Genomic DNA, 20209 nt, shown 5'->3' with positions numbered 1-20209 from the left:
TTTTTTCGTGTTCGAGCAGATTATAAACGTTTCAGTAACATTATCGAAGTCAAAATAAGGATTTTCAGTTACCTTAAAGTTCAAAATGCTGCAGATATTTTTATCAGCAATTTCGCTTTAAAATCAAGCTCTAACGTGTACGTTCTTCCAGGTAAAATATAAATCAACTAAGTGTGTGTGCATACAAATCAGTTAGGTAGTTGTCCTAGTCGTGGCTAGTTTTATTGTATATCCTTGCTGTCACTGACCTAGACGTGACCTCACATACATTCTGTAGGACCCCGGTATTGTTAGCCTCCGATCCGTACGTAGTAAGTAAGGTGTCCTATATCCAGTACAGGTGTTTACAGGTGCGAGAAGGGTCGCTACACCATCTTAGGTATCTGTGTACACTATAATCACCACTCTATCAGTACTTGCTGCTAACCAGACAATATGGCGGACTCCAAACCCCCCGTGATACTAGCTGTGGACGGCAGTGACAATGCTGACCAAGCATTCGACTGTAAGTATAAAACATATCTAAAGGGGGAGATGTGGTCTTAAAGTTAAAGTCACAGTATTGTTCCCCCAGGATAAAAATATTTAATTATCAAGCTTATGATGTACGTTTTCTCCCACCCTTCACACGAACCATTATGATATGGGGAGACAGCCTCGTGCTTAATATTACGCGCTATTATGTGATGTCATAAAATTGAATGGCGATATGCATATACCACATTTCCTTTTGATTACAAACATACCGGAGTTGAGACAAAAATAAAATGTTCATCACCTTACCTCGAGGTTGTTACAGAAAAATATCCAACTCTCGGTCAGAGTCTCGTGTTATAAATTACGGGTTGGACATTTCTGTCGCATCCTGAAAGTAAGGTAAAATTCTATTGATTAGGTTTTCATCCCGTGTTTTACATTTGATCTCTCTTTTCTTCTCTCACTTCCATACTCTTTCTTTCATTCCGGTGGTGTCTCCTCAGACACCTGTCTTCATATGACCTAACTGTTGCAAGGTTTAGTAAACCACAAACCAACGTTTCAAATTCAGTGTTACCTCATCCAGTATATATTTATTTGCATTAATGTTAGAATAACTTTGGTGCAAAGCCACAGTTATCTCCCCTGGATAGATGTGCGTGCTATTCCCTGGGGTTATGCATAGGTTTTCTTAATCTTCTTTATAATTTTATCTCCCCCGGGGTAGTGCACCAACCTCAGTTTACCAATGTTTCCCCCGGGAGTACATCTACCTACACTACAATGTTGTCTCCCCTGGGGTAGTGTACCAACATCAGTTTACAAATGTTTCCTCCGGGGGTACATCTATCGACACTACAATGTTGTCTCCCCTGGGGAAGTGTACCAACCTCAGGTTACCAATGTTTTCCCCGGGAGTACATCTACCTACACTACAATGTTCTCTCCCCTGAGGAAGTGTCCCAACCTAAGTTTACTGATGTTTCCTCCGGGGGTACATCTATCGACACTACAATGTTGTCTCCCCTGGGGTAGTGTACCAACCTTAATTTTTACGATGTTGCCCCACTACCCATGGGGGTACACATTTCTACATTAAAATGGTTTCCCTTGGAAACATATATCTACATTACAATGATGTCTCCCCTGGGGTAGTGTTCCAACCTCAGTTTACAAATGTTTCCCCCGGGAGTACATCTACGTACACTACAATGATGTCTCCCCTGGGGCAGTGTACCAACCTCAGTTTACAATGTTTCCCCCGGGGGTACATCTACCTACAATACAATGTTGTCTCCCCTGGGGTAGTGTACCAACATCAGTTTACAAATGTTTCCTCCGGGGGTACATCTATCGACACTACAATGTTGTCTCCCCTGGGGTAGTGTACCAACATCAGTTTACCAATGTTTTCCCCGGGGGTACATCTATCGACAGTACAATGTTGTTCCCCATGGGGTAGTGGACCAACCTTAATTTTTCAATATCGTCCCTCCCCCAGGGGGTACATCTATCTTCACTACAATGTCATTTCCCCTGGGGTAGTGTACCATCCTCAGTTTACCAATATATCTCCCGGGGGTATATCTACCTACACTACAATGTTGTCTCCCATGGGGTAGTGTATTAACCTTAATTTTTCAATATTGTCCCCTCCCCCCGGGGGGTACATCTACCTACACTGCAATGATGTCTTCCCTGGGGTAGTGTACCAATCTTAGTTTACAAATGTTTCCCCCGGGGGTACATTTACCTACACTACAATGATGTCTCCCCTGGGGTAGTGTACCAACCTAAGTTTACAAATGTTTCCCCCGGTAGTACATCTACCTACACTACAATTATGTCTCCCCTGGGGCAGTGTACCAACCTCAGTTTACAAATGTTTCCCCCGGGGTACATTTACCTACACTACAATGTTGTCTCCCCTGGGGCAGTGTACCAACCTCAGTTTACAATGTTTCCCCCGGGGGTACATTTACCTACACTACAATGATGTCTCCCCTGGGGTAGTGTACCAACCTCAGTTTACAAATGTTTCCCCCGGGAGTACATCTACCTACACTACAATGATGTCTCCCCTGGGGCAGTGTACCAACCTCAGTTTACAAATGTTTCCCCCGGGAGTACATCTACCTACACTACAATGATGTCTCCCCTGGGGCAGTGTACCAACCTCAGTTTACAATGTTTTCCCCGGGGGTACATTTACCTACACTACAATGTTGTCTCCCCTGGGGTAGTGTACCAACCTTAATTTTTACGATGTTGCCCTACTTTCCATGGGGGGTACACATTTCTACATTAAAATGGTTTCCCTGGGAAACATATATCTACATTACAATGTCATTTCGCCAGGAAACGTGTTAACCTACATACCTGAATGCTGTATCCAAAGCTAGGGTTATCTTCTATAAGATGTTGTTTCCTCGAAAAAAGTGCATTCACATGTCATTGATTCAGTAGTGTTTACCCTATTGTTTTTATATTATCTCCCTAGGGTACATGAAGAATTTCTACAAGCCCGGAGTCAAGTTGATCCTACTTCACTGTCCGGAAATATACCTCTACGACTACAACATGAGTACCTATCTATTGATATAACATTTCTCTGTACTTGGAAACACCTCTGGGATGACTTTTCAACATAATTGTACTACTGTTAAGTTAAAAATGAAAATGAGCTGCTTTTTTCAAATAAAGAATATTACTATTGTTTGAAAATATCAATTGCATCAAAATCAAAACAAGAATATCAAGAGAGGTTTGAGGAACTTAAGAACATTAACACAGTTTTCACATAAATATTCAAACATTCGCATGAATATCGAGAGGGTTTAAGTGTTATAAATGCATTTCAGATAATTTTATCTGTGCTCACAGGCGTACGTACAGTATTTAAGTGTTCATTTATTAATATGTATATATAGGATCTTACATGAGTTTCCATTTCATATGAGATTTATGAAACGAGTCTAAGAATTTTCAATTTAGCGAGACTTTGGCGAGCTAAAATGAAAAATTCGTGACGAGTTTCATAAATTTCATATTAAATGAAAACGCTCACATAATCAAGATTTGTGGCATTTGTTCGTGTAAAACGATAATTTTCATGCAACCTTGAAATGTATACTCCAGTGCGTAAGTCTGTGACGTCGTGTACTTGTCCGAGGCGTGACGTCACAATGGAAACAATTTAAACTTACAATCACTCACAGGGCTGATAGGTCATATTACATGGGTTAATACGCAAACAAATATGTCCTGGATAAAACAGCACGTTATGTGACAAAAGAACATATTACGTATAAATATACGAACATTAGTAAACACATACATGTAGGACGTTACACGTAGAACTAAACACGTAAAAGAAGACGTTCTCAACTTTTTCTTGAGTATTCCCATACTGACACTCCGTTCATTTGACTTTTCTATCTCAGGAATGTGCAGTCATAGGTATACCCTCTCATCGAAATGAGCTGAATGTAAAATATAACTCAGTGTTACTTCAGCAAAACTTGAACGTGATCCACATTATCCACAGGTCCAGGTCGAGTGTCTGAACTCCAGCGAGAGGTCAGTGAGAACACCACTGCGTTAAAGGATAAATGGGCAGCCAAGACTGCGGGAGCCGGGGTAAGTGTTTGGTAGACCGGTATACATGATCCTATACTGGGTATACTAATTACAGGTACACATTGATACAGTTAAGTGTCTAAAATTGCAGTGCAACACAGTGCAACTATCATTGCAACTATCAACTCAGTAAAAGCAACAGTACTGTTTTTTTTTCATTTAAAAGCCCAACATTTAAACGTTCAGGCGTTCATCATTTATGTATTTTCCTTAATGATGAAATAATCTTGAGAGTACAATCAACATTCCAAAATCTGTGTGATAACTAATTCGTATTGTTTCCTGTTGCAGGTACCAGCGGAGTTTATGATAGAATACTCACAGAAGCCAGGTCACGCTATCGTAGATGTTGCTAATCGGGCTGGGGCAGGCTGCATAGTGACAGGCACGCGTGGACTCGGGAAAGTCCGGCGGACATTACTCGGTAGTGTAAGCGATCACGTGATCCATCACGCCAGTTGTCCAGTCCTGGTTTGTCGTACCTAAGTTCATATATGATTTGGAATATTGTTCTCAAACTAAGCTTACCATTAACAATACGTTCAGTTGCGTTTTTCTAATGATCGCTGGAGAAGTAAAATGTTCACGAGATCAAGGCCACATGATGGAGATGAACGTAACTTCCGGTGCAAAGGTTAGACCAATCTGTTGTATGCGCCCAACATTGGAAACTGTGGTGACTTATGTAATAGTGACTACCCTGTATAATGTGATGAACTTTCATTACACTTGTTTTTCAGTGTCGGTTTGTAATCGATGGTCTGGCTTGTTGCCCGGGTGATGTCATCAGACATGTTTGAAGTTTCCATTACAGAACCTTTATTCTAAACGTAACCTGGTATGCTATAATTGTATGTCTTTGTGGCATAGATGAGTAAATAATGGAAATATGACCAGAGTTATTTTAATACTTAAAGATACGTCATCGTGTCTGAACGTTGCTAGGCGACGCTATCAGAAAACAGAACATCACAAACCGCTCCACATTGACAAGGGTGCGTTAGCTATCTCCTTTTCTACGTCATGTATCCTTCCTGGATGTGATCTGATCTGGCTTCAGTGTGGTCGTTCAACGTTATTGATGAATCTCGTTAGATTGATTATATTTTACTCCTATCAGCATATCGGTGATTTATGTACCGTGTCCAAGTATATTTTTTTAATCTTACAAATGTTCACATTTCATATTTGGAATGCTTCATGCTGGCATATTGGCATGACTAAGCAAGATAAAACACTGCACTATGTAAACGGCACACGTAGATAAACGTTTAAGATTAAATCCACAAGTGTAATTAAAATATGCGGCATTAAACACGCCATCTACATGTACTACACCTCTAGATCTGTGTACGTGATCCATGCCATGTATAATGTATGCCTTCCACTTGTGATATATAGCCTGTGAGTGTTTTCAGACCACCAGATTCACTCTGATATATATACAGCGTAGGGCCAAACACATTTGTTTTCAACCAGATTTATTTTTTTCATGCAATTTTATACTTTTTTTTAAGTGTTACCGGGTCTAATTGATACATTTCTAAACCATTATATCAAAATAATTTCATACACTTGTATTGACTCGATTTCGAGGTATGGCAATTTTTTCAGATGGGGTCGATTTTGCTGCGCCATTTTATTCTTCGTCTTACAAAAGTATGGCAGAAGATTTGTTTTCCCGAGAATAACTTGCTGTATCTTACAAAGCATTTCACGGAAAACAATATTTGAAAAAAAAGTTCAATCCCGATTATTTTCTTTCAGCACGTTTAATATTATTTTGGTGGTGCAGTGATTTGTTGACGGAAGATTTAAATCAGATCAAAACTCAATTAGCAGGCACATGCATAGGCGACCCCAGGTATATATGAGGAGAGCGAGTTTCTGTTTACATTTTATTTTCTAAACAATATGGCCTCTTTTCTATTGAGGACTCATCAATGACTCATGTCAAAATAGCCTAATCAGGCCCAATGGTGCCATAACTCCTTACACAATATCAATTATATGAATTTAACCAATATTTCACTTTTCATTTACGACATTGTAATATGAGTTTAACTGAAATATCCAAGTTTTATGTACATGTCTGATTTAGACACTGTAGACATGGGTTCTCGGTTAATATAAAGTCTGGCCCTGTCATTGTTTGTACGTGACATATTAAGCAATACCATCTGCAGTATAATTAATTATTCAAACTAATCTTACGTTTTTGCTTAGAAGAAAAGATCAAATCAATTAGTAGCTCTCAGTAACATGCATGTGGAAAAGTGATAAAATAACCTTGTTATTTTTGAAAGCGTATCTTTTCACTCAGTAATCAGTTATTGTTGTCAAATATAGTTCTGATAACGTGCGTGGTCACATTCCAGGGCGAGGATATACCAGTAAACATTCTCATTTTCAAGTATTTAATATTTCTTTGCTTATAAGTGCTACATAAAGATTTCAATAAATATCCTATTTACAAGTTTCCTAAATGTTTCATCAGATATACTTCGAATTAAAATTAATAAATCCTTTTTATTTTTTTTTACCTTTCGGTCTATCAGTACAGTGCATATATTGCTACCATACATTTCAAATAGAACTATGAATACATACATGTACCGGTATACACACTTAGTGGTACAGTGTAGTGTTCTATGACATGTTATAGTGTGTCTCCGTCGTCTTGTGCTACTAATTTTGATCAACTTTGCTAGATACGTCATAAAATTAGACACCTTCCAGTCTTTTACAATGATTAAACTGTATCTCTCTATCTCGGGTTCAACATGTTACCTACGGAAGAAACAAAACCATGAAGCTGATTTCATATAAAATACAGTTTTTAATATTAAATAAAACAGATCCTTAGTAATTCCCTTGTATTTTCACCTCTTCAGAGGTTTGTAAGAGGATCCCCTGATGAGTTACTTAGAAACTCTCTGTGTCAGTTCTCTTATGTTTAACCAACACAAGGACTGTCGATGTTATTTCATTTTCACGTTTCACAAGAATTTTACATATTTTATTTTGTTTTGTTTGGTTTTTGTTATTAAGTTTCTAATACAAGTCAGTAAAGTATACAAAAAAGTACCTATATAAGCAAACATATTCTAATACATGGCCAATAGATACCATTTGTTTTCCTTAACCCAATTTTCAAAATTGATTTAAATCAATTTATATAAATATATATATATATTAATACGAGGGCCATTCAATAAATTCTGTCATCACACAGGTCCCATACATGAACGAAAGGGCGATGAAATAGTTTAGCGCCGTTACTTACTGCAAAAACATTTTTAGAACAATACACGTGTACATTTTGAAATCATCCGACAAGAATTGAACAAGTTACTTTTTGTTGAATGGTATGTACTCGTTACTTGTGGCTATTTTTCAATGATAAAATGAAGGTTTAGACTAAACCTGAAATAGACCCCTATAGCAAAGCACAGTGTGATGTATAGATACTGCCAAAAGAGATACATGCAGAGTTGTGCAGCAAAAAAGGCATATCAGTCGTCACATTTGGAACTGTTTTCAAGTGGGTGAACAAATTCAAGAATGGTAAGTTGACATCAAAGAGGAAATACGACCAGGAAGGCCAGTTTATACAGCATTAAAGAAAAGCATTGCTGCTGTGCAAGCGATAATGAAGGATAATGGTCGTTTAATTGTTTCTGTTATAGCTCATATGGTTGGCATTTCAGGAGGCAGTACACATCACATTCTAACCAAGTGTTTGAATGTAGAGGAGCGACGTGCCCGATGGATACCTAATTTTCTGACATCTGAACAAAATTACAAACGTCTGAAAATATATGCTGAAATGTATTGCAAGAGTACGGTAATTGCGACGTAAGAAAGCTATCTGAGTTACAGGTGATGGGACAGGGGATGAGACCTATGTCTGTTACACTTTGAAACCCACAGAGGTGCATTTTCAAGAAAGGCTGGTGATTGCAGGACATATAAAGTATCAAATACGTTTTGTGTGCAATTTTATTCAACTGTAGTTCGTTATTGTTTTATTGTTCAGATACCGAGCTACGAAGGGAAACTATCACTGCCAAGTTTTACAAAACCAAAGTACTGTAGCCTATAAAAAAAACTCAATAGGAAAAAGCTTCCATATTAAAGTATTGAATGGCATTCAGCTACATATAATTCATGGCAACGCTGCATCGCTCAAAATCAATATTGTACAGGTTTTTTGAAGCAAGAGAAGTAGGTACAAATTGACCCCCATCCTTTTCACCAGATCTGAGTCCCTGCGACTTCTCCTTCTTTCCATTATTAAAGAAAATGCTCTCTAGGAAACGGTATGCCTCTAAGGAGTGCTCTTGGTAATGCTACCATCCTGTATCCCGCCAGTATACAAGTGTGTAGATACTGGTGTACTGAATGACATAAATAAGTTAACAACATTAACGTGTTGTCACAAGTAACTTGAAACATAACTTCCACTTTGCAATGGTGTTTTTCGATGTGGAAAAAACAAGAATAGCTTTGCAAGCCGTTTGGCATTTCCCCCATCGTTCAAAGACACCGCCATCAGCGTCCTAACAGTCGATAACGGCTACACTATTAACAAGTTTATCTTATTTTTAAGAGCATCTCATGTTTAATTGTGAAATGCATAGTATAGATGTTTTTTAAACATGACCAAATCCGCACAGAAACAACGATATAGGGAGGACAAAAGCAAATAATAAAACATAAACATGTGAAATGAAACAAATATTTCCGCCATACCGTGTTTGAGAAGGAGCTAATACCGAGTTCAATACTTTTGTAGATAAAACAGAAGAAATATTCCATACGAAACTAACCAAACCATACGTAACAGTTCTGGAACACCATTCCGACTAGCTTATAGTAGTTAAATTTCTTATTTATGAGTTTCAGCAGTAAGGGCAAAGAAATATGAAAGAAAAGGTGCCAATCTATACAACATGATGTATCATACCACGTCATTCACAAAAATCGTGTTTAACGTTGATATGAGATATCAACAAGAAACTGGTTTGAACAAACAGTAAATATAACATCAACACAAACAGAAGTTCTGACTTTCCCTCCCGCATAATTGGGATAACACAATACTGTGCCAGATCATAGACCAGTGATATGATTGATATACACGTACAGTTCGTACTGATAACATATCTGTAATAGTTTATGCTAACATCATTTTCATTTACAACTTGATACTTTGATAAATAAGTGTCTACGCAAAGAAAATAATTTCCTTGTTTGAATAAAACAACTTCCGATTCAATAATCGTGCAATTTAGGTGTAGAATACTTTTTTTGTGTGTAATTTCCCGTTTGATAAGCTATTGTTTGAACACTTGTTGTCTGAATAATTCCCATAGGGGTACACTTGCACTTCTGGGCATGGTGCAATAACACCATGTGACACGAGCTCACAAGCGAGGGGCACTCAATAGATACCAAATGTCATAAAAAAATATTTAAAAAAATGAGGATGTTTCATATGTCTTGTACACCTTAGTTTATTAATGGCAAGACAAAAGATAAATGTATTATTACACTGAGGTCGTCCGAGTGGGGTACCTCTACCTAGAAGTACAATGTAATGATTATTCATATAGTTTACATACTTTGAATTGTTGGGGTGTCAGGGAGGGACGGGGAGGGTCAGGTGGGGAAAAATGGGAATTACCTTCGGTTTGATTCACACAAGACATGTAGTAAACTTTTAATATTACACTCGAGTCACTGGTAAGTGCAATACACTGTATTGATTTATCTAGGAGAACATAATTTCTACCTTCGGATGTTTGTAACAAATATAGATGGGTGAATTAAATGTAGCATGTATGAACTGTAGAGGTCTATCAGACAGCATAAAGAGAAAAGATATTTTTGACCTATGCATGAATAAAAAAAATATGATATTTCTATATTAATTGATACTCATTCAAAAACATCTATGGAACGACAATGGAAACATGAATGGGCTTTAGACTGTCATTTTTGCTCCCATACTGGAAATAGTCGTGGTATTGTTATATTATTTGACAACAGTTTTGAATATACTATTCATCGAGACTTAACGGATGAGTTTGGCAATTTCATTATTCTTGACATTACAATTCAGAATAAAAAATTAACACTTGCATGTATATATGGTCCGAATACTGACTCTCCTGAATTTTTTCACCGTCTGAAAAGAAATATTGACTTCTTTGATAACGACTCGGTTATTATTACTGGAGACTTCAATGCGGTTCTGTCTTTTGAAAAAGATACACATAAATATTCTAGAAAAAAAATTAAAATGCAAGGGCAGCTATACTTGACATTATGGAAGAATTAGATTTAATTGATATTTGGAGAAATCAACATCCAGAGGTAAAGAGGTATAGTTGGTTTGGTCCAGGTGGAAAATGTAGCCGTTTAGATTACTTCCTTATCTCATCTGATCTTCAGCCTCTTGTCACTTTTTCAGATATAGGTATTAAATATAAATCAGATCATGCACCAATTATTGTTAAGTTAAAACTATATAAGCATGAAAAGGGACGAGGAACGTGGAAAATCAACAATGCATTGCTGCATGATAGAAATTATATTGAAAATGTTAAAAGTGTAATAAAGTTCTTAATGATTATGCAATCGGTGAAATAATAGATAACAATTTTGACAATGCAAGTTTTTCAGTAAATGATCAACTCCTGTGGGAAGTTATCGAATCGACTATAAGGGGAAAAACTATAGCATATGCAAGTTGGAAAAATAAGACAAAGAAAGAAACACTTTTGAAATTGGAATCAGAAATTTTGAAATTACAAACCGACCCGTTGAATTTTGAAAATCAAGAAACCTTAAATATTTTGGAAGCAAAAGAATTGGAACTATATCATTTCAGGGAAGAACGAATACGGGGACTAACGGTCAGAGCAAAGGCTAGGTGGAATGTGGAAGGGGAAAAGTGCACAAAATATTTTTGTCATTTAGAAAAAAGAAATTATACCGAAAAACTGATTCCAAAATTAGTTCGCAATGATGGTTCCGAAATTACTAATATTAAAAACATCTTAGAAGAACACAGAGATTGTTTTACAAAAACCTCTATAACTCCACTAATCCAAATATAACTGATGATCAAAAGAATACTTTTTTTTGTAATGAAAATCCATTTATTAGTAAACTTTCAGACAAAGAAAAAGGTCTTTGTGAAAGTGAAGTCACTGAATCAGAATGTGCAAAAGCTCTCTTTAAAATGAAGAATTCTAAATCTCCGGGTCTGGATGGCTTTACAGTTGAAATTTAAAGGTTTTTTAGGAAAAATTTAAAACGTTTTCATATTAATTCAATTACTTAGTTTCAAAAAAAAACAATTATCAATTGCTCAAAAACAGGGAGTAATAACCTGCTTACCAAAACCAAACAAAGCAAAAGAATTTTTAAAGAACTGGCGCCCAATTTCGCTACTGAATGTAGATTATAAAAGTATTACCAGTGTATTGGCAAACAGATTAAAATCAATTTAAAATAACATCATCAGCGACACACAAAAGAGTTTTCTTAAAGGAAGATACATAGGCGAATGCACAAGAATTATTTATGATTTAATCGAGAAAACAGATCAGAAAGATAAAGCTGGAATATTACTTTTAATCGATTTTGAAAAGGCCTTTGATACGGTGGAATGGGATTTTCTCGATAGAACTTTAGACTTCTTTGGTTTTGGTAGCAATTTTAAAACATGGATAAAACTTTTTTATATTGACGTCACCAGTTGCGTAATAAATAACGGATTTTGCTCAATTTTTTTCCCGATCAAAAGAGGTGTGCGTCAGGGTGACCCTCTGTCGCCATATTCGTTTATCATGGTAGTCGAAATACTAAGTGCTAAATTAAAATTTTCTCCAGATATTAATGGCATTAAAATAGGTGAAACAGAAATTCTTGCGAGTCAGTATGCGACGATTCTACTATTAATTGAAGATGATGATACTTCATTGAAAACAACTTTAGATATTTTAGATTCATTTGGAAAATGTTCTGGTCTTAGAGCAAACTACGATAAAACGGAGGCAATATGGCTAGGTAGGAAAAAGGGTAGCCACGAAAAAATATGTGCTGAAAGAGGATTAAAAAATGTTAAAAAACATATGACAAAAATTGTTGAAAACTTTAACGGCTTCTGGAGAGATGTGTTTTTAGCTTTGAGTACGTTAAATTTAGAACATGAAAATGCAGAATACTACTTGTCGCAGCCAATCTGGTTTAATCACAATATAAAAATAGATAATAAGACAGTATATCTCCAAACATGGCCAGAACGGGGTATAAATAAAGTAGCAGATTTATTTGAAAACGATGGCAACATTATGACCTTTCGAAATTTTCAAGAAAACTTTAATTTTCTGGACATGAACAGAATCCGTTTTTATGGTGTTATTACAGCCATCCCAGGGTCGTGGAAAAGGTCAATTCGTAATCGGGGCAGTAATAATACTAGAGATAAAGAAAATATAACGCTTATAAGAACGTTGACGAAACCCACCAATACATTTTATTCAAAATTAGTTTCTACAATTTTAACTACAAACCAAAAAGCAATGGAAAAAATGGTCTCAAGACATTACAAATTTAGATATTAACTGGAAATTTATTTACTCGATACCAAGGAGTTGCACTCATGATGTCATTTTGCAAAATTTTCAGTATAAAATCTATCACAGAATACTATGCACAAATACGCTTCTGTTTAAATTTGGTATAAAAGATGATAAACAATGTACTTTCTGTAATTATGAAAATGAAGATATGTATCATCTTTTATGGCAATGTATTCATGTGTGCACTATTTGGAGAATTTTTTTAGACTTACTATATGTAAAATGTAATATAGAAATTAAAATAAGTACAAAGGACGCCATCTTAGGTTACTCCGGCGAAAACAATAACGCATTGCTAAATTTCTGCTTTTTGATAGTAAGACGTTACATATACATCTGTAAATATAAGTCTAGTATACCGTCAATAGAAGGTGTCTTAATATTTTTAAAACACCATCGAAAAATTGAATATTTAGCTTACAAATTATACAGATCAGAACAAGTTCACGAAATAACTGAAAAATGGCGCCCATTGGAACAGTTATTTAACTACTTAACAATTACCTGAAACAAGAAAAAGAAAAAAGAAAAAAGTAATGGTAGAAAGAAACTGTATTGTTTAACAATTACTATTGAAATGATATAAATGATCATGTAATATGTTGTACTGGCTTTGTGTGAACCAAAATAAAATAAAAAATATTCATCAAAAAAAAACCAACCTTGTGACAAACAATTTGCCACATACAATGGATTCCTGAGTGAAATGTTGCACTCACACAAAGATTCCTCGACGTCATTTAAATGATTAACATAAACTCCATTTGAGATATTTTGATGATAACGTGCAAATAAATTGGTCACCAAAACATTATGTATTCAGACGATACGTTATTGATGGGAAATCCCATAAGCAGTTCTTGGAAATGAATCAGAGAACAAGGCTTCATCGATGTCGCGTGATATCCTGGTATAATCTGGGTCGCAGTTGTCAGGAACCAGATAATTTCGCCCGAGGATGAAATAAGTTTACTGATTAATTCGTTTATCAATTCATCTAGTAGGCTTTTAAAGATTTCAAAATATGTGTCGCCAAGTGTTACAGGCATGTTAGTTTCAAATAAAAGATCCAAGATAATATTAATCGATTTGCATTTAAGAGCAGCACATCTTCCCCCTGCTGGTTCCATGTTTGTAGGGCAGTACGGGACCTGACAGCAAATCTGAAACAAAAATCAAAACAAAGAATTTTACTGAAGTGACAATACAGTTTTTGTATTTCGTCAATTCTATAATTAAACATAGATCGCTGACACGATCTTGAAGCACTGAATTGTCATGACAATCTTAATAACGTGCCATAAAGATGAAAGATTAACGTTTGTGATCGATACATTAGTTGACACGCTCAACTCGATTATCACAAATATTGTCAAAGTAGGGTCATCGCCTAATTAACGAGCAACCCTGAACAAAGATAAGGGTTCAAACGCGCGTTAGTGAATTAAGAATTGGAATATGTTTTCAATTATGACTGGATCATTCTTACCTTATCAGAGAGGCGAATTTCTGTTTCACTACAATGTCTTGTACTTCCACCGGTGTCAAACAAGGCGGAAATGTCTATCAGACTGCTGATTGTTGTATCTCTAATGGTCTGATATCCTGTTTCTTGCATATAGCACACCGCTACATCTCCAGATGCAACATCCGGTATACCATAACCATCAATGAGACACTGGAAGTTCTTGAACATTTTCCGTTGAGGCTGATGATTACGTTTTATCCATAAAAGGTTTTACAATACGGTTGTTACAAGATGTGCTGTTCACCTCTTTCAGGACGTTCCACAATATGTACTCGATTCCATGATAACAATAGCGTGCTTTAATATCCTTTGATGGCTCAAATCGGTACTCACAATACAAACTCTTAAGTCTCAAAATCATTGCATCTTTCAACGAAAGTGGTGTAGATTGAATGTCAAATTTATAGAACTCCCTGGAACATCTAAGTTTTAACAACCACGGAATCAAGTTATGTACATTATGACCCAATGCACATTGTCGATTCTTAAACGTTACGCAGGTAGCAATGTCAAACACAGGTAGAAGGTCCAGGAGGTCTCTGTCGATATCATGTTCACACTTAGACTTTACATCCAGATCACCTTACCATGAAGTGGGACAAGCTGACACCATAAACGCTCCTTGTTACCTGGGCGTTGTTTCCTTAAATGACGTAAATTCACAAGAAGTCTCCCTAAGAAACGGAATTCCGTCTTTGCGTTTTTCAGAGTTATCTTCTCCTGGGAGAAGATATTGATTGTTACGTCACTTGTTTGTGAGAGTAACGTCATCATTTTTTTGAGAAAACGACGTAATTTTCCACGACTGATCCACTTCTATTCCTACTTTGGATATCTCTTGTGCATCAAAGCAACAGTCGTCGTAGTATAAACATAAACGATCACCGTTGCAGTCAATATTTTTCTCCTGGCTACTACATGACTGTCGAATCGCATGGCAGGAGTGCGAATAAGAGGAAGTCATTTCTTTGTCTGATGCTACAAACGATACTGATATTAAGTGGTAAATGATGAAACAAATTATAGACATTTTGTAATATATATATATACTCTACATGTACCTATAACTCATATTGTTCAATTAGATACACTCCAATTTAGGTGGTGGGTTTTTTTCAGTAAAATTTAATTCAATATTTCATCGAAACCAATATTGATATAATGACCATGCTCTATGTTAGCTTTTTTCACAACGTACCCGAGAAAGAATTTGTCAACTTATATATTGACAAAAACTGAACATATTTTCTAACTCGCATTATGACTGCTATTTATGAGATTGCAAACATATGTACTGTCTTTCACACACATTACTTATCAATATTGGCACATTGGTTATTGTTTGTATATTTTGTCACATAACCATGTACATTATTAATGTTTTGATATAGCATAACACAACCATTAACCTAAATAACAACACACATAATCATCGTTAAAGCAGCTACTAATCGTTATTTACGAACAATATAAAAGAATTTCTGTCATTAACCAGCAGTAAAATCATCTGGAAATATCATCTCATTTACGTAGGGAAATATTTTTATCATCATCAGGGAAATATTGTCTTTCATTATTTTTAATGCCATGTAGTTTTTGCGACCGAAACTACTGATACGTTTTTAAGGTAACCGTAACGAAATCTGTCGGAAAAATGTATAAAAGTGAATTCCTAAAAAGATAATTAATTTATGTTATTTGTATATTGGTATTGAAAGATTTAAAATTCAATAAATGACTTATAGAAGCCTTTTTCAGACTGCTATTATGTCACTAATCGCAGGGTTTAGGCCGCGTTTACGTTAGTATTGTGCATAAGCGAAGTCACTAGATATCACGAGAGCCAAAAGAAAATCACGAGTGGTGTTACTATAACCCAATATACAGCGTTAAGTGCTATTATCATCAATGTACTGTACAAGATCGTCTGGACTAGGGAACACTGTTACTAGAAAGAATTTCATGATCCTCTAGGGAAGGAACAGTGTTACTATAACCAGTGTATATGATCTTCTGGACAAAGGAACAGTGTTACTATAATTAGTGTATATAATCGTCTGGACAAAGGAACAGTGTTTCTATAAGGAATATTCATGATCGTTTTTTATTGTTCGTAAATAACGATTAGTAGCTGCTTTAACGATGATTGTGTGTGTTGTTATTTAGGTTAATGGTTGTGTTATGCTATATCAAAACATTAATAATGTACATGGTTATGTGACAAAAATATACAAACAATAACCAATGTGCCAATATTGATAAGTAATGTGTGTGAAAGACAGTACATATGTTTGCAATCTCATAAATAGCATTCATAATGCGAGTTAGAAAATATGTTCAGTTTTTGTCAATATATAAGTTGACAAATTCTTTCTCGGGCACATTGTGAAGAAAGCTATTATAGAGCATGGTTATTACATCAATATTAGTTTAGATGAAATATTGAATTAAATTTTACTGAAAAAAAACCCACCACCTGAATTGGAGTGTATCTAATTGAACAATATAAGTTATAGGTACATGTAGAGTATATATATATATTACAAAATGTCTATAATTTGTTTCATCATTTACCACTTAATATCAGTATCGTTTGTAGCATCAGACAAAGAAATGACTTCCTCTTATTTGCACTACTGACATACGTTTCGACAGTCATGTAATAGTCAGAATAAAAATACTGACTGCAACTGTGATCTTTTATGTTTATACTACGACGACTGTTGCTTTGATGCACACGAGATATCCAAAGTAAGAACAGAAGTGGATCAGTAGTCTATTCCGTCTTTGCGTATTGCAGAGTTATCTTCTCTTGGGAGTAGGTATTGATTGTTACGTCATTGGTTTGTGTGAGAAAATTACGTCGTTTTCTCAATAATCGATGAAGTTACTCTCACAAACAAGTGACGTAACAATCAATACCTGCTCCCAAGAGAAGATAACTCTGCAATACGCAAAGACGGAATTCCGTTTCTTAGGGAGACTACTTGTGAATTTACGTCATTTAAGGAAACAACGCCCAGGTTACAAGGAGCGTTCATGGTGTCAGCGTGTCCCACTTCATGGAAAGGTGATCTGGATGTAAAAATGTAAGTGTGAACATGATATCGACAGAGACATCCTGGACCTTCTACCTGTGTTTGACATTGCTACCGTCGTAACGTTCAAGAATCGACAATGTGCATTGTGTCACAACGTACATTACTGGATTCCGTGGTTATTAAAACTCAGATGTTTGAGGGATTTTAATAAATTTGACATTCAATTTATACCACTTTCATTGAAAGATGCAAGGATTTTGAGACTTTTTTGAGATATTAAAGCACGCTATTGTTATCATGTAATCGAGTACATATTGTGGAACGTCCTGAAAGAGGTGAACAGCTCATCTTGTGACAACCGTATTGTAAAACCTTTCTGGATAAAAAGTAATAATCAGCTTCAACGGGAAATGTTCAGGAACTTCCAGTGTCTGGTTATGGCATACCGGATTTTACATCTGGAGATGTGGTGTGCTATATACAAGAAAATGGATATCAGACCCTTAGAGATACAACAATCAGCAGTCTGATAGACATTTCCGCCTTGTTGGACACACATAGGTAGTACATGATATTGTAGTGAAACAGAAATTCACCTCTTTGATAAGGAAAGAATGATCCAGTCATAATTGAAAACACATTCCAATTCTTAATTCACTAACGCGCGTTTGAACCCTTATCTTTGTTCAGGGTTGCACGTTAATCAGGCGATGTCCATACTTTGACAATATTTGTGATAATCGAGAGGAGCGTGTCAGCTATTGTATCGATCACAAACGTTAATCTTTCATCTTTGTGGCACGTAAGTAAGATTGTCATGACAGTTCAATGCTTCAAGATCGTGTCAGCGATCTAGGTTCAATTATAGAATTGACGAAATACAAAAACTGTATTGTCACTTCAGTAAAATTCTTTGTTTTAATTTTTATATCAGATTAGCTGTCAGGCGCTGTACTGCCCACCACACATGGAACCAGCAGGGGTAGATGTGCTGCTCTTAAATACAAATCGATAAATATCATCTTGGATCTTTTATTTGAAATTTACATGCCTGTATCATTTGGTGACACATATTTTGAAATCTTTAAAAGACTACTAGATAAATTGATAAACGAATTAATCAGTAAACTTATTTCATCCTCGGGCGAAATGATCTGGTTCCTGATAACTGCGACCAAGATTATACCAGGATATCACGTGACATCGATGAAGCCTTGTTCTCTGATTCATTTCCAAGAACTGCTTATGGGATTTCCCATCAATAACGTATCGTCTGAATACATAATGTTTTTGGTGACCAATTTATTTGCACGTTATCATCAAAATATCTCAAATGGAGTTCACGTTAATCATTTAAATGACGTCGAGGAATCTTTGTGTGAGTGCAACATTTCACTCAGGAATCCATTGTATGTGGCAAATTGTTTGTCACATGGTGTTATTGCACCATGTCCAGCAGTGAAAGTATGCCCCTATGGGAATTATTGCGACAGCAAGTGTTCAAACAGTAGCTTATCAAACGGGAAATTACATAAAAAAGTATTCTACCTAAATTGCACAATTATTGAATCGGAAGTTGTTCTATACAAACAAGGAAATTATTGTCTTTGCTTAGACACTTATTTATCAAAGTATCAAGTTGTAAATGAAAATGATGTTAGCATAAACTATTACAGATATGTTATCAGTACGAACTGTACGTGTATATCAATCATATCACTGGTTTATGATCTGGCACAGTATTGTGTTATCCCAATTATGCGGGAGGGAAAGTCAGAACTTCTGTTTGTGTTGATGTTATATTTACTGTTTGCCCAAACCAGTTTCTTGTTGATATCTTATATCAACGTTAAACACGATTGGGGTGAATGGCTTGGTATGATACATCATTTTGTTTGGATTAGCACCTTTTCTTTCATGTTTCTTTGCTCTTTCCGCTGAAACTCCGAAATAAGAAATGTAACTACTATAAGCAAGTCGGAATGGTGTTCCAGAACAGTTACGTATGGTTTGGTCGGTTTCGTATGGAATGTTTCTGTTTTATCTACAAAAATATTGAACTCGGTATTAGCTCCTTCTCAAACATGGTATGGCGGAAATGATTTCACATGTTTATGTTTTATTAATAGCTTTTGTCCTCCCTATATCTTTGTTTCTGTGCGGAAATATCATATTGTTTATTTTGATTATTTACTATGTAAAAGCAACGTCTATGCCCAACAACAATCACTCCAACAAATCAACAATATTTGTGTTAATCAAAAGTTCGTCAATTATGGGCTTCAGTTGGATAATCGGAATTATTGCAACATTTGTTCAGTCTGAAATTCTTCTTATAATTTTTGAAAACATATCACATGTACAAGGAATGTTTATTACACTACATCTTTCGTGTAGTAATCGTGTTAATACATTTTACAGTGACCTCTGTTCTCAAAAGCAGAGAACTAGTTCAAAAGGAAAAACAATCATACATTCTGATTGAATTGATTTACCGTTAAAATCAGGAGAGTTGTCATGACATAATACATCGTTAGTCATTAAATAAGTATTGATATGTAGCCAGATGAATGATATACATAACTAGTGGCTTCAACATCCAGCATTTTGTTCTCTGAATCCTTTTTCTGGATATAATGTTTATACTCAGGATGACTGTCGTATTGCAGCACTTTGTACTACAGAGAAGTCGAATATTATTAATGTGTTTTTGAAGAATTCAAATTATCCTCAAATCAATATTGAGCCTTCTCTTCTATCAACAAAATAAATATTTCTTCTATAAAACGTTGCAATTTTCTATCTTTTGCACTACCATTTAACATAACAAACTGAAGGATGTTTTCATTTCTAAGTATGAGAGCTAA

The 20209-nt window shown here is 35.6% G+C and overlaps 1 protein-coding gene across 1 annotated transcript; it reads left to right on the top strand.

Annotated features, from left to right (window-relative positions):
- The first annotated feature begins 297 nt into the window (after positions 1-297).
- On the top strand, positions 298-6593 carry LOC110448857 (universal stress protein in QAH/OAS sulfhydrylase 3'region-like). The gene is made up of 4 exons (XM_021495330.1): positions 298-505; positions 2978-3061; positions 4025-4116; positions 4408-6593. The coding sequence occupies exons 1-4, from the start codon at positions 436-438 to the stop codon at positions 4600-4602; spliced, it is 441 nt and encodes a 146-aa protein (XP_021351005.1). The 5' UTR covers positions 298-435; the 3' UTR covers positions 4603-6593.
- Positions 6594-20209: the final 13616 nt, after the last annotated feature.

The sequence above is a fragment of the Mizuhopecten yessoensis genome, unplaced genomic scaffold (genome assembly GCF_002113885.1).
Source record: "Mizuhopecten yessoensis strain PY_sf001 unplaced genomic scaffold, ASM211388v2 scaffold4359, whole genome shotgun sequence".
NCBI lineage: Eukaryota > Metazoa > Mollusca > Bivalvia > Pectinida > Pectinidae > Mizuhopecten > Mizuhopecten yessoensis.
Note: the sequence above shows the minus strand (reverse complement) of the source record. Positions and strands in the feature narration are given on the sequence as shown.

What these genes read in the sequence shown, in the direction of transcription:
- LOC110448857 (XM_021495330.1), top strand. Translation starts at nt 436, where the DNA reads ATGGCGGACTCCAAACCCCCCGTGATACTAGCTGTGGACGGCAGTGAC. An exon ending in TGCTGACCAAGCATTCGACT is followed by an intron (nt 506 to 2,977) that starts GTAAGTATAAAA and finishes TTATCTCCCTAG; the next exon opens with GGTACATGAAGAATTTCTAC. An exon ending in CCAAGACTGCGGGAGCCGGG is followed by an intron (nt 4,117 to 4,407) that starts GTAAGTGTTTGG and finishes TTCCTGTTGCAG; the next exon opens with GTACCAGCGGAGTTTATGAT.